We start from the raw sequence: 15,036 nt of genomic DNA on the forward strand, positions 1-15,036 counted from the left end.
CCATTACTCCCAAAAGTTGCCTTGTGTCTGTTTGTAATCCTTCCCTCCCCACCTCTTTTTGTATTCCCACTCCCGTCCTCAGGTAACCACTTTGCATGTGTAGAATTTTATATAAATGGTATTGTACACTATGCTGTTTTAGGGTTTTTTGGTGAGGAAGATTGGCCCTGAGCTAACATCTGTGCCAATGTTCCTCTATTTTGTATGTGGGATGCCACCACAGTGTGGCTTGAGGAGTGGTGTGTAGGTCTGCACCTGGGATCTGAACCCGTGAACCCCAGGCCGCTGAAGCGAGGCACACGCATGCCACTGGGCCAGCCCCTGTTCTGGGTTTTTTAATAATACATTTTGGGTTAATTTTTTATTTTGGGTCAAAGTTCATAATTATTTTGATATTCATTCATTTTATTAAGTGTATCAATAGTTCGGACCTTTTTATACCTAAGTAGTATCCCATTTTATGGATATACCAGTTTGTTTATCCATTTACCTACTGATGGACATTTGTGTTGTTTCCAGTTTTTGGTTAGCACAAATAATGCTGCTATGAATATCTGGGTACACATCTTTGTAGCGACATACACTTTCATTTCTTGTGGGACACTCTCTAGCTATGGAATGGCTGGAGTATATGGCAGGTAGATATTTTACTTTTTAAGAAACCCACAAACTGTTTTCCAAAGTGGTTGTACCATTTTACATTCCTAAAAAAGAAGAGTATGAGAATTCCGGTTGCTCCACATTCTTGTCAACACTTGATATGGTCTGCCTTTTTAATTTTAGCCATTTTAATAGGTCTGTGGTAGTATGTCATTATTGTCTTAGTTTGCAATTCCCTATTGACTAATGGCATTGAACATATTTTTCAAGTGCTTATTTGTCACTTATATATCTTCTTTGATGAAGTATCTGCTTAAATCTTTGGTTTATTAGATTTTCTTATGATTAAATTTTGAGAGTTCCTTCACTATTATGGATACAACTTCTTTATAACATATATGATTTGCAATTATTTTCTCTCAGGCTATGACTTATCTTTTCATTCTCTTCATAGTGTCTTCCAAAGGGCAGGTGTTTTTACTTTTGTTTATGTCCATTCTATTAGTTTTTTCTTTTGTGGATCATGCTTTTGGTGTCTTATCTAAGACATCTTTGTCTAATCCAAGGTCATCAAGATTTTCTGTTATTGTCTAGAAGTTTTAGGTTTTAAATTTAGGTCTACATTGTATTTTAAGCAATTTTTTTTTGGATTGAAGTTCATTTTTTGCTAACAGATACCCAAATGTTCCAATACCATTTGTTGAACAGACTATTCTTTCTCCACTGAAATGTATCTTTGTAAAAGGTCAGTTGTCCTTATATGAGTGGATCTATTTCTGGACTCCCTATTACATTCTATTGATTTATTTACCTGTCTTGTCTTTATACCAGTGTCACACAATGTAGCTTTATAATAAGTCTTGAAATAGGTTAATGTTAGTCCTTCAGCTTTATTCTTCTCTTCTCGCATTCTCTTTGGTTCTTTCTTAGAATTTCCTTCTCTCTGCTTACATTATCCAACTGTTCTTGCATGTTGTTTCCTTTTTCCATTAAAGCTCACAGCAAGTTCATGATAGTTTTAAAAAAATTCCTGGTCTGATAATTCCAACATTTCTGCCATATCTGACTCTGGTTCTGATGCTTGTTTAGTCTTTTCAAACAGTGTTTTTTTTCTTTTTGTATGCCTTGCAATTTTTTTGTTGAAAAGTGGACAGTATGTACTGTGTAAAAGGAACTGCAGTAAATAGCTATTTAGTAATGTAGTAGCAAGGTGTGGTGGGAGCGGAAGCTTTCCGTAGTGTTGTGATTAGGTCTCCGTCTTGGTGAGCTTGTGCCCTTGAACTGTAACCTCTACCTGTGCTTCTCAGCTGTTCTCTGCCCACCTCAACCCACTCAGGAGATGGTTGGAGTGAGGTATTTCCCTTCCCCTACATGGAAGGTTAGAGAGAGCTGGAGTTGGGTATTTCCCTTCCCCCAGGTAGGTTAGGCTCTGATGAAACCCCAGCTGTTTAGGCTCTGGTAAAGTAGTTTCTCCTGAGGGCAGTGCTTGTTAAGAAGAATAGAATGCTCTGGCATATTTCAAAATGGTTCCTGTATCAGTCAGAGTTTTCCAGAGAAACAGAACTAATAGGATATATAGAGATGTATAGAAAGAGATTTATTATGAGGGATTGGCTCATATGATTATGGAGGCTGAGAAGTCTCACAGTCTGCTGTCTGTAAACTAAGGGGCTCGGGAAAGCCGATGGTATAGTTCTAGTCCAAACTGGAAGACCTGAGAACCAGGGGAGCCAATGGAGAAAGTCCTAGTCCAGGTTCGAAGGCCAGAGAACCAGGGGTCTACGGTGTTGAGTCCTGGTCTGCGTGTGAAGGTCCGAGAACCAGGATTGCAGAATCTGAGGGTAGGAGAAGATGAACATCTCCATTCAGCAGAGAGCAAGTTCATCCTTCCTCTGCCTTTTTGTTCTGTTCAGGACCTCAATAAAATGGATGACGCCCACCTCCTTTGGTGAGGGTGATCATCTTTACTCAGTTTACCAATTCAAGTGCGAATCTCTTCTGGAAACACCCTCACAGACACACCCAGAAATCACGTTTTACCAGCTCCTGGACATTCCTTGGCCCAGTCAAGGTGACATATAAAATTAACCATCACCAGTCCTTTTCCTGTACCCCTGTCGGGAGCACAAGGGGATTTTGCTCTAATATTCACTTTGAGAGCCTGGAGATAAAACACACCAAAGTGTGAAGAAGCCCCATGACTAGGTTCCCCTGAAGTTTCTAACTCTCAGAGTCATCCACACTGAGCCTCCAGCAATTTGTCAATTGCAGTTTAGATTTTCCCACCCAGGCGCTGGTTCCCAGGAGGTTTCTGTTCGTGGGTTTCTGCTCTGGTAAATTGTGATTCTCTGTATCCGCCTATCTGTCTCTCCAATTTTGGGGGTAGCAGTTAGCCCAATGACCTCATTTCTCTCATGGATCTACTAAGAAGAGTCGTTGATTTTTCAGTTTGTTCAACTTTTTACTTGTTAGGACTTTGTGGCAACTTCTAAGCTCTTCATACACAAGACCAGAAATTACAAGTCCTTGCCTTTCCATTTTGTTCAAGTTTTTTTTTTAATTTTTGGTGGCTATAATAAAGTTTAAAATTTTTAAGTAATCAAATCTATCAGTCCTTTTCCTCATGGCTCTTCAGATTTGTCACACTGAAAAGATTATTAAAATAGTCAATATCTTCTTGTATTTTTATGTTTTTTTATGTTAATTTTTATTCATCTAGAATTCATTTTTGCTGAAGTTGAGAGGTTAGGATCTAACTTAATTTTTTCTAGGTGGATAATCTGATTTTCCTAACACAAATATAAATACAAATGGTAGAAATACAAACTAGTATACAATCTCTTGGAAGGCAATTTGGCAATTATCTATCAAAATTACAAATGCACAAACTATGTGATCAGCAATTATACTTCCATGATTCTAGTATACGGATATACTTGCACGTACGCAAAATGACACATATACATGGTTATTCGCAACAGTTGTAAAACAAGATTAGAAACAACTTTCAAGTCCATCAATAGCAATTTACTAAATGAATCATGGTACAACCATACAATAGAAGTTATGTAGCTGCTTTAAAGAAATTAGGAACTATCACATTGGCAAAGGAAGAAAGGCAAGGCACAGAATGACGTGTAAAGGTAGTACCATTTGTGTTGGGAAAGGAAAAAACAAAGAATATATACCTTATTGTGTAGGCATAAATTATCTCTGGAGGGATACATAGCGAACTGGAAACACCAGTTACTTTCAAAGATGGAACTGGGTAGCTCAAGGATAGATGGTGAGGGAGACTTTTCACCCCCTCCGTATATTCCCTTTTGTACCATGTGCTTATTTAAAAAATAAATAGGGGCCGGCCCGGTGGGCAGCGGTTAAGTTTGCACATTCCACTTCGGCAGCCTGTAGTTCGGATCCCGGGTGTGGACATGGCACTGCTTGGCACGCCATGCTGTGGCAGGCATCCCACATATGAAAAGTAGAGGAAGATGGGCATGGATGTTAGCTCAGGGCCAGTCTTTCTCAGCAAAAAGAGAAGAACTGGCAGCAGTTAGCTCAAGGCTCATCTTCCTCAAAAAAAATAAAAAAATAAAAAAATAAATAAAAATAAAAAGGCCCAACTTAGATATCACCTCTAAAACAAAATAAAACAAAAAATAATGGGAGTTTATTAAAAGAAAAAAATGTTTTAAATATAAATAACCTGGGTACTGGGTACACAGGTATTAGTCATGTTATTAGTATTTTTCAATTAAAAAAAGATAATTGAAGAATATTCATAAGGTACTAACAAAGTAGGTGGCAGGATTATGGTTATTTTTTCTTCTTTTCAATATTTTCAATTTTTCCTACAATGAACACATACTATTTCTGTGATAAGAAAATAGATTTTTTAATATTAAAATTTAAAAATAAGTTGAAACCCAGAAAAAAAATCACTATGTGGGATTAAAAATAAGCTGAAACCCAGAAAAAAATCACTATGTGGGAATAAGGAATGTTGAATGCTCTCTGCAGATCATAAAAAACGTTCATTATTAGAATAAACATAGAAAGAATTACAGACTAGAGGATTTAAAAACAATATTGGTAAAAATGGAAGAAGAATCTCCTCCTTCTCCTACTTCCTAATTCATGTGACCCCCACACAAACAGCTTTGATCAGTGGTTGGTCCCAGAAAATTCCTAGACAACTATTCAAGTCTAGGGTAACTCATGTTATTGTAAGGGGGTAAAGTGAAATCCTGAAGACGTGTTAGTTCACATTAACATTTATAAAGTCAACAGAGTGCTTTTTTAGAAGGGTGGGGAGGGTAGAGGACGCCATCAGTCAAAAACACAGGATGTGTTAAGAGTGTTATGTTTGCAAAAGTCTGGGAATCATTCTTGTCATCAAGCCTGCATTCACCTGCACAGGTGAAAAGACGAAATTTCTCAGAACGATATTCCAGCAAATAAGGCAAATCAATTTTCTATGGGGATATATTATCTATTTAGGCAACTAGTATTCACAGTCAGGTTTTTTTAAGTTCTTTATGTGTCAAGTAATGTGCAAAAATACCTTTGCTTGAGACGAATTTGCAGGTGCTCAAAGTACAATTGGCCCAGGGAGTTTATGCTCATCACGACCTCCTCTTCAGACACCAAGTCTACCTTGAATGGGTTTGCCGTAATATGACACTTCAGATCTCCTTTGCCATCTGCCAACACCAGACTGCCTGAGTCCCCTGAGCATGAAGTCAGCCTAGAAAACAAAGCAGGAAGAGAAAAACAAATTGTTATCGGTTTACATGGCTCAATGTGATTCTCAATTCAAATTAATGAATTAGTAAATCAATACTCATGCGACATAGCAGACATAGATAAGGCAGTGGAGAGCCATGATTGAGAGCACGAGCTTTGGTGTCAGAGAGGCTGGACTGAACACAGCTCTACCATGCACTAGAGGTATAACTTTGGACAAGTTAATCCATCTTTCCTCATCTGTAAAATGGAAACAATAAAAGCAAGAACAAAAAGAGCTTTTTGAGAGAATTAAATGAGATCATGTAAAACACTTGGCACAGTGCCTGGCACATAATAATCACTCAATAAATATTAGCTGTCATCACCATTATTACCTTGGTTTGGACAGTCTAGTAACACTTTAGTGCATAGAATCTAAATACTTTGCTTTTCTTTCTCATTCCAACCATAAACTCAGAAACTGAGGAAGTAACACAGACTGGGTGACTGACCCACTGAATCCACAGTGAGCTGTAACCAAGTCAAACTTTTATCTATGTATCACCTGACTCCTATCAGTCCCCAGTTTGGCAGGTAAACTTAGGATGTTTTGAATCCCCAGGAATTATGTAAGCTCAGAGGCAGCACCTAAATTCTCTCAAAGGTCTAGATATTTCTTTCTCTGGTGTATAGTCACCCTGGTAAAAGGTCACAGGCCTCTTTAAGGAAGGTTAGGAGGGAGAGTTTATATTCTTATTATGTCCTTACAAAGTCCTTATCCATGGATTCTAGGCCTCCCCCCTCAAGCCAGATGCTCGGGTTCTAGAAACTAACTCTGTCTGGAGTTGTTTGAGAGGTTATGTCTCACTGTTCATCAAACCTAAGTAGAGTTCTTCTGATTATTCCATCATGTAAGACTTTAGTCCACCTCTTTCAGTCTAATGGACCCGTTGATACCTTGTCCGCTGCCCTGAGGGTTAAACCATTTTGACTGTCACACAGGCCTCGCTGCATGTTATGGAAACATGTCCACCTTCTCTCTAACAGCTAAATGCTGCTACTTTGACTCTGCCACCTGGAGCTTCATGGCCTCCCCTGAAATCAGGGAGCCCATTTTAATGTAATCATTTCCCACTATTATCTCTAGCTCACAAAAGACATTCACTCACTAACAATGCTTTCCAAGTGTTCTCTCACCAATGTATTTCTCAATGAAGGGAGTGTTTTCTGGATGCTCTGGGAGAACAGAATTGGGGGCTAGACGAACTGGTTGCACATGATATGTCCACTCCAACATACTTATCTCCCTAAGTCTTTGGATCATTTTTTCTATACTGTGCCAAGAAATTTCTAGTATCTCAGCTTCATTCAGCAGAGTCCATAGCTGTGTACAGGTTATAGTTGACCAACCCAGCAAGCAACTAAAGTCACTCCCAGCTGTCCAAACTAGCATATCAAATCCAGATTCTCTGGTACATGTACTCGTGCCAATAAACTTAGCACAATCTGAAAACTATGTTCCTTCCTTCCAGTCTAGGAACTTGTCAAAATTAATTTCCATGCATATTTACCAGGTTTTTGCCAATATAAAATCTCACAATTCTTTAGGTGTGTAAGCTTCTCCTCCTGAGTTTGACTGTACTTGGCTCCCCAGGCATGCTGGGTTCTGACTCTGAGAGTGGGTCTAGAGGCAGTGAAGGGTGGTACGGGGGAGGCGCAAGGACCACTGGAATCCCCTTCCATGGTATATCTTAGGGGAGGTCAACACAGGGTGTCCAAGCAAGGTAGGATCAGCTTTATCAGACAGAGGAGGAGGAGCTGCCTCTGCTGGAATGGGGGGCTCAGTGGAATTCTGAGGTTTGGGTACTTGGTTATCCAAATCTTTTCAAATGTTACTATTCAATTTTAAAGAGTCCTACCTTTTCCCAGTTAATACCCTAAAATCATAGACCTGATGAGGCTGTGAATTCACCTTATGGTCTAATTCAGCACACCACAGAATCAAACTCTGGATATGATTTTCAGCTATAAGGACTCTGCAGCTACAACAGATATGAGAGACTTTTAGGATTGTTGTAGAAACCTATTAAGGTTCTGACAAGGCCTTAAGCTAAGAATTTAAGGCCCTGAGACTGCTGTTTTCTTTAAGTTCTTCAGTGAGGTTAATAGCAGCCAGGCCACCGCAGAGTTTTGAATTCTGTATGACAGCTGTGCTATGCTATGGCCCCACCACTTGGTCTGCCAGAGCCATGCTTTCAATAGGCACTTTATTTCAGTTGCCCACAGGTAGTAATTTCAACAACTTTGTCACGGAATGCCATGGTTTATTACTAGTTGTATTAGTTTGCTAGTGCTGCCATAACAAAATACTACAAATTGGGTGGTTTTAACAATGGAAATTTATTTTCTCACAATTCTGGAGGCTGGAAGTCCAAGATCAAAGTGTCAGCAGGTTTGGTTTCTTCTGAGGCCTCTCTCCTTGGCTTTCAGATGGCCATCTTCTTGCCATGTCCTCACATGGTCATCCTTCTGTCTGTGTTATCTGTGTCCTAATCTCCTCCTCTTATAGGATACCAGTCATACTGGATTGGAACCCCCTCTAAGAACCCCATTTTAACTGAATTACCTCTTCAAAGGCCCTATTTCTAAATACAGTCACATTCTGAGGTACAGAGAGTTAGGGCTTCAACATATGTATTTGGGGGGCTGGACACAATTCAGCCCATAACACTAATATCTCATCCTCTAATGATAACCAGGTCCTCAATGCCTTAAATCCAACTAGATCAGCTAACCAACCTCATATTTCCATCCATGAGGGTCTGTTGCTTATACCTACTTCTGATACCAATGACTGTTATCAATCAAGACTCAACTGTAGATAACAGACACAACTGTGGCTATTTTAAGCAGAGAGTAAATGACTTAACATGGGGGAATTAGGAGCTTACAACATCATGGGAAAGGCTAAGGTACGGGTTCCTGGCTGGGCATCCAGTAAAGACCCCGAGAACAATACTGCATAACGTAGGGCCAACAGAACTTCTCTCAGCAAGAATCAGGAAGTTGGGTAATCAGAAGTCACGATGGCAACTGCTGGGCTCCAGGATTATGCCACCTTAGCTGCAATCCAGAGATCAGGAAATGACTGCCCTAACGAATATGGCTCTAGAGCCGTTCTACAGCTGCCAAATCCACACCAGTAAAATGAGAAACTCAGTTCCAAAAACAAGATATCTGGAAGTGCGTCTGACTGGCGGAACCTGAATTACATCAGAAACTAGCTACATGGGAGTCTGGAAAATGAAGAAATGTAGTTTTTAGCTTTCTAGATACTGCAGCAGCCAAAGGCCCTCTTGAAAGAGGTTGGAACAGAAGCAGAACTAACATACCATATTTACTACACAAAGCTAATATCACCCTGACCCCAAAACATGGCAAAGACAGCACAGAAAAAAACCCGACACACTAATTTTACTTACGAACACATATGTAAAAACGTTAAAGGATCTACTCATTTGCCAAACTGTAAAGCCTTGAGAAGTCTTTTTAAAATTTCTGCTTCCTAAGTTCTTGGCATATAGTGGCTCAATGAATAGATATATTTTAAATTTATGACGGTTCTACCACAATTAATTAATTTCTTCTTATAATCTATTGACTTCTTACTAAATTTTCAGGGAAAAAAGAATCTACATAACACTATGATAATAATGTAGTGAAAATTAAAGCATCTGGCATGGTTTTATGTTCCCTTAGTGAAATAATATGAAAAAAATAACAGAAATCAATAGACAGAATCATTTGAAATATCACTGGAAAGTGTGCTGAGAACTGATGACAATTCCGCAGGTGTATGAAAAACGCTTTAATCCCCAAAGATTTTTTTTCACCTAGACACTGATTATTAATTTATCTCTGACTCTAAGTCAAATTACATGTTAGACTTCTGAGACTACCTTTAATTAAAAGTGAGTCAGTCTAACTGTATAAATTACTGTAAGCCTGGGAGTTTGGCTAGTGTATCAGATCTCTGGAGCCCTGATGCTAATCTGAGTGAGTAAATTAAATAGCTCTCCTTCTACTTGCTCCCAAAGTCTGGTTGATAAACCATTTTCTTTGTGAGACGGAGAGCAAGGACCAAAAGCTCTGCCTTTCTTTATTAATACATGCTGATGAGTCATGTGGTAGATGAAGAGAAAACAGAATGGGTAATAGACAAAATAGATAAATTTATTCCCAAATAACTGAAAACTAACTCTGCAAATGATTGTAGCTTTGAACAGTCAAAACACAAGGAGCATACAAAATCTCATACTCAAGGTATGATAAAAGAACATATCAAGGGTGCATCCAAGATATTTTGTTTCTTGGCTTACCTTACAGTGCTTAGCTTGCTTGTGAGGACATCAGGAACTTCATATCTGGGTTTCAGGGGAGTTTCTTCATTGATTTTAAGCCTGAAGATATTTCCCTCTATACCATAAACTTCAGCCAAGAGAGGAGCCTGGGAACAGACACATGAGATTAGTTTCAATGGGTTACTGTAGTGATGGTCAGTTCTACAGTCAAATTACAATAATTAGAAAACTATGTTTAAATTATTATAGGCCCAGCAAACTGGAGAACAATGGCAAACGTGAAGGAAAAAGCTCCTCCGTCTATGTATGTAGTTGCTTGGCTATACCTGTAGCAGAGAGAAGAAACACCTTCTATATGTTCTATGGCTGGGCAAACATATAACTGTGCAGATCAGGACCGTCAAGAGTGAAAGGGTCTCTATTAATAATTACACTGGATGACAGGCATAAACTGAAACTGCTCTTGAAAAATTGGAACACATGGCCATTAACTACAGATATGTTAAGAATAAGAGTTTGGTGTTAAAACCAAAGTAATTGGATTCGGGCTGAATGAAAGATGAAGGGTAACAAGCCACATAATAGAAAAGAATAGAGAGTAAAATGGGGGCATTGGAGTTCTCTAGATGAATGATGCTTGCCGCGTTAAAACAAAGCACTTCCTGCACACCTGGGAAGAAGGCCTGGGGAACTTTCTCAAGAGATTGGGATATTCTTAGCTTTCTCAAGAGGCTGGGGAATTTAGGTAAAATTCTACCGACAATGGGAGATGGAAGCAATGTAGAATTATAAAGAGAACACAGAATTTTAAAAAACCCCACAAAACAACAACACACCCCAAGAGAGTAGAAATGGCTGGATTTAGGTTGCAAAATGAGGCTTCTAGATCAGAAAAAGAGAGGGCAGTGTTTTTCAACTGGTGTGCCATGCCATAGTGGTCGATCACTGAACGTCATGCCAAATTCTGGTTACAATTGGGTACATGTACTGTTACCATAATGTCTGTTAAATGAAAGGCTAAGCTGGCTAAACTGTGCGACACAGTGTAGAATGGGCACAATGTGGTGCAAGCAAAAATGACATTACTGGAACTTTGCCTCTTGGGAATATAGGAAAGTAGTCAAGGCACTTGAACAGTGACATCACACTGATGAGTGACAAGGTAAACAGTGCAATGGCTGTGGCTGCTTTTACAGATATTCTTAAGACAGGATTGTTATATAGTAGTGAGCATACTGTAACTGTTTTTTTCCCAGCTTTATCGCAATATAATTGACACATAACATTGCATAAGTTTAAGGTATACAACATGTTGATTTGACACACTTAGATATTGTGAAATGATTAGCACGATAGCACCAGCTAACACCTGCATCACATCACATAATTACCATTTCTTTTTTGTGATGAGAACATTTAAGAACTACTCTCTTAGCAATTTTCATGTATATAAAAGAATATTATTAACTATAATCACTATACTGTGTTTGGTAGATCCTCAGAACTTATACATTTTATAGCTGGAAATTTGTACTCTTCGACCAATCTCTCCCCTTTCCCCCCACCCCCAATCATACTGTAATTATTGCATACATGTTCTTTTGTATATTTGAATTACTTCGTGTGCCATCAGAATTCTAAGATTTGAAAATGCGTCCAAATACAAATAAAACTGAAATCCTGTTAGATTATGTATTGTCTCCTAAATTACACATATATTTCCATTGCCCTCTCAAATTCAATTCAACTAACATTTATTTGGCATCTAGTACTGAGATGTGCTGTGAAAAGGATGACTAAACTCTTAGAGAAACAGCAATTTAGAAAACACAAAGCATACATAGTAAACATATATTTTATAAGAGCTGAGGTAGAAGGACAAGGACAGTGCTGAGAAAGAACAAAGAAGGGGGATATTAATGGTGACTCTAAGGAGAAGGGTTCTGGGATGTCACTCCGGAGAGTGGAGCTCGAGCAGGGCCTTCAGGAATTCGTAGACAAAAACGGGAAAGAAACTCCTAAGTAGAGGAAATAAAGGTTGTCTGTCTATATGATCAACAAATTGCATCTAGTTTATGCACTCAGAGATCCTCCTATTTTTAGTAAAATAGCTTTATGTTTTTTTAAAAACCAAACCCTGGTCTGAATGTTCTGCTCTTGAGGCTGCAGTCCAGGAAAGAATCCTGATTGTGTGAGAGGAGGTAACAATAATCCTGCTTTGACCATAATGACCTAATGCAACCAAACCAACAAATCAGAACCAAAGCCCCACTTCATTTTCATTTTAACTCAATTAAGCATGCAAACTTTTCCAATAGCCCTTTTCAAGGTCAATATACAGATTCATTCTTATCTCTTATTATCACCAACATAGCTTTCATGTTCCAAGCACGTCATTTCCTTAACCTTAGTATGCATTTGCTTCTATGATTTGGCTTATGCTGCTGTTTTCATTGGCTTAATTTTTTTTAACTGCAACAGACTCTCAGAAGTCCAATAAGCAAAGCTACTTGGGTTAAAGACAGTGGGGAGTGGCTCAGAGCCCCTACCTTTGCACCCCCTCCCCTCCCTGCTCTGAGCCATGAGACACCTCCATGGAAAGCTGGGCTCTGTGGCTGACAGTTTAAAAACCATTTCCCTGAGCTTCTCAACTGCCGGTTGTTGCCCAATATTTCCACCAAAACCTTGCTCCGTCAAAAAGTCTGGACGTGATATATTCTTCTGGACATGTTACATTCTTTTATCTAAAAGATTAAGAATTTCTAAATATTCCTGTTCTTCTCTAGGGACCTGTTTGGACTTTTATGAAAAAATAATATACAGATAAATTACTGAATCTTTTCCTCCTATTAGTGATGATTGGAAATGACAATGAAAAAATGCATGAAGAAGATAAGTCACAGAAGTCAGACTGTTTAAATTAAGAGTTACTCAGTGTTAATACTTAGATAATAGTTCAGTTACTCAAATTGCAGCAAAATGGATTTATGTAAAATAAGTGAAGAAATGTATAACTAAACATTTTTAGTTTAGGTCAGACAGCATGGGTTTTGCTCCCTTAGAAATATTTAAGATGTGTAAATGTCTACCTACACAGAGAAGAGGAGATAAATCTTCAGAGAAAGGAATACATTTTAGAGGTTCCTTTTAGTACTACAAGTGTCTCCTTGGTTTTTCATAAACTTTATTCAGGGCTCACTTCTCATAGCGTGGGAAAGAGTATTAATTCCTTTTCCTATCTTATTTCTCCCATACTCAATAAAAACCTCGTAGTTTGTCATCCGTAAGTCTAGTTTTTTTGGCCCCACAGGCAAAAATATCAGACAGGTTGTAAAAAATCATGGTGGTAGAGACAGCTTCGTCTAGGTATTCAAGGAGTGGATTGATTACAATTATATTAAAACAAAATTTTTCTTCACCCAGAACTGGGAACCACAACTAGTAGAGACTGTGAGTTAACGAACAGCCCTAGAACACAGATTTAAACAGCAGCGGGTATTAAGAAGGGGAATTATGACCCCAAGCAACTTCTCCTTTATGGGTAGATCTTGCTTTTCCTCTGGAACCAGGTCTCCTCACTATACTGTAAGGAACAGTTAACAGAAAAGGCCTAGATGAGTGAGCAACAACCTCTCCCAGCTGTTGATCAAGACCTCCCAGGATTCAGAGAGCGATCTGAGAGTTCGCTAAATTGCCGTAGGGCACTTATTGCCCCCTCCACAGTTGCAGGCAGTTGGTCTACTGTAAGAACTGATTCTCTAAGGAGAACGTTGGCAACTTCACCCTGGGCATTAGGCCCTTCCCCAAGGACAATTAGCCTGTCCAGGTGTGCTTCTGATTGTTTGGCCAGTTCCCAAATTAGCTGCCTGTTCCTGGCCATTTCTGCAGAAACAGTCCCGGCTAACAAGTGGTAGCGGTGCCTCATCTGCTGAGGAGATGGCTGGTTGGGCAAAGTCCCACTTTCAGCAGGCTTAGATGAAGAGGCAAGGGATAACTTCATGGAGGTGCTGAGAGATAGCCCTACATCCTTGGAGAAACTGCTAGAAGTGTCGTCTCTGGTGAAAACTTGCAAACAGGCTGCAAAAGAAAGTAAACAAGTTACCAAATGGTCATCCAGGCAGGAGAAAGCCTCAAAATTAGCAATATAAAGTAGGTCAAAGACATGGGTCTGTCCCAGATAGCCTCGCTAGCAGGATTTTTTAGCTAGACTCAGAAGACAGCATAAAGTTTCCTGCTGTCATGTCACAAGACTAGATCTTCTGTTTCTCAATCAGGTCAAATTTTCACTGGGTAAAATATTGATAATAGTAGGAAAAAACAGTTCTAAAAAAAGCAGTCAACAATTTACTGATAACTCCTTTCATTTTAGATTTTCTTCTGGAAGCTTCTTTATCAATATCTACCTGATTATTTTGTCATCAGCTATAGGAAGATACTACACTGAGACCCTCTGTGAGAAAAATTAAGCATTTGAATCTGCAACCGGCTTTTCTTCAAAGCCAAGATGTCCTGACCTAGAGAGAATACACAGAGCAACACTTCAGCCCGCTTTGTAACATTACTGTGTCCCAGGAACATCATGTTTGCTATAGACTGAATCCCACCCCCCATTCACATGCTGAAGTCCTAACCCTCAATATGATGGTATTTGGAGATGGGGTCTTTGGGAGGTGATTAGGTTTAGATGAGGTCATGAGGGTGCGGTCATCACGGGATTAGTGCCCTCTCTTTTAGTCGGCTCTCTCTCCATTATGTGAGGATACACGAAGAAGGTGGCAATCACAAGCCAGGAAGAGGGTCCTCACCAGACACCTCACCTTGATCTTGGAGTTCCCAGACTCCAGAACTGTGAGAGATAAACAGCTGTTGTTTAAGATACCCAGTCTATGATATTTTGTTTTGGCAGCCTGATTTAAGACAATGTTGAATAAAGGATGGGTTTGTTTCCTGGTTGTTTATTAAGGGTAGATTGGGGGAAGGGGATTGAGAAGAAGGATTTCAAAAATTGACAAGAGATCTTGACAGCAAAGTTACTGCTTTGAGAGTTTTAACGGTGTGGGGGGCAGGCAGGCGCTAAGAGTGCTGGGTTTGTCAGAATCTGCCAAATCAGCGCTGCCTGAGAACTGCAGCTGTGAGCTGAATATGATCCTCTTACACTTTTGGCTCTGTCTCTCTGAACCTGAAATAAAAAGCTATCATTCTGAATAAGCGGATGCATGCAGCTTGTTTTAAATATCCAGACCACACCCATACCATATTCTAATATGAAACCTCCCCTGAAACACCCATCTCATCCCAGAAACACCTCTAATGGATACAAGGTTTAGGCAATTTTAGAGATTACTGT

The 15,036-nt window shown here is 39.3% G+C and overlaps 1 protein-coding gene across 4 annotated transcripts in view; it reads right to left on the bottom strand.

The window, feature by feature from the left end:
- GANC (glucosidase alpha, neutral C) overlaps nucleotides 1-15,036 on the bottom strand; it is a 74,663-nt gene that overhangs the window by 53,577 nt on the left and 6,050 nt on the right. For 3 of the 4 annotated variants that reach the window (XM_044765081.2, XM_014857307.3, XM_070503043.1), the window contains 2 exons: nucleotides 9,708-9,835; nucleotides 5,165-5,347 (listed from right to left, as the gene is read on the bottom strand). In XM_044765081.2, the coding sequence (XP_044621016.2) occupies nucleotides 5,165-5,347; nucleotides 9,708-9,835 (311 nt within the window). The other variant, XM_044765083.2, reaches the window with a different exon arrangement.

The sequence above is a fragment of the Equus asinus genome, chromosome 2 (assembly GCF_041296235.1).
Source record: "Equus asinus isolate D_3611 breed Donkey chromosome 2, EquAss-T2T_v2, whole genome shotgun sequence".
Lineage (NCBI taxonomy): Eukaryota > Metazoa > Chordata > Mammalia > Perissodactyla > Equidae > Equus > Equus asinus.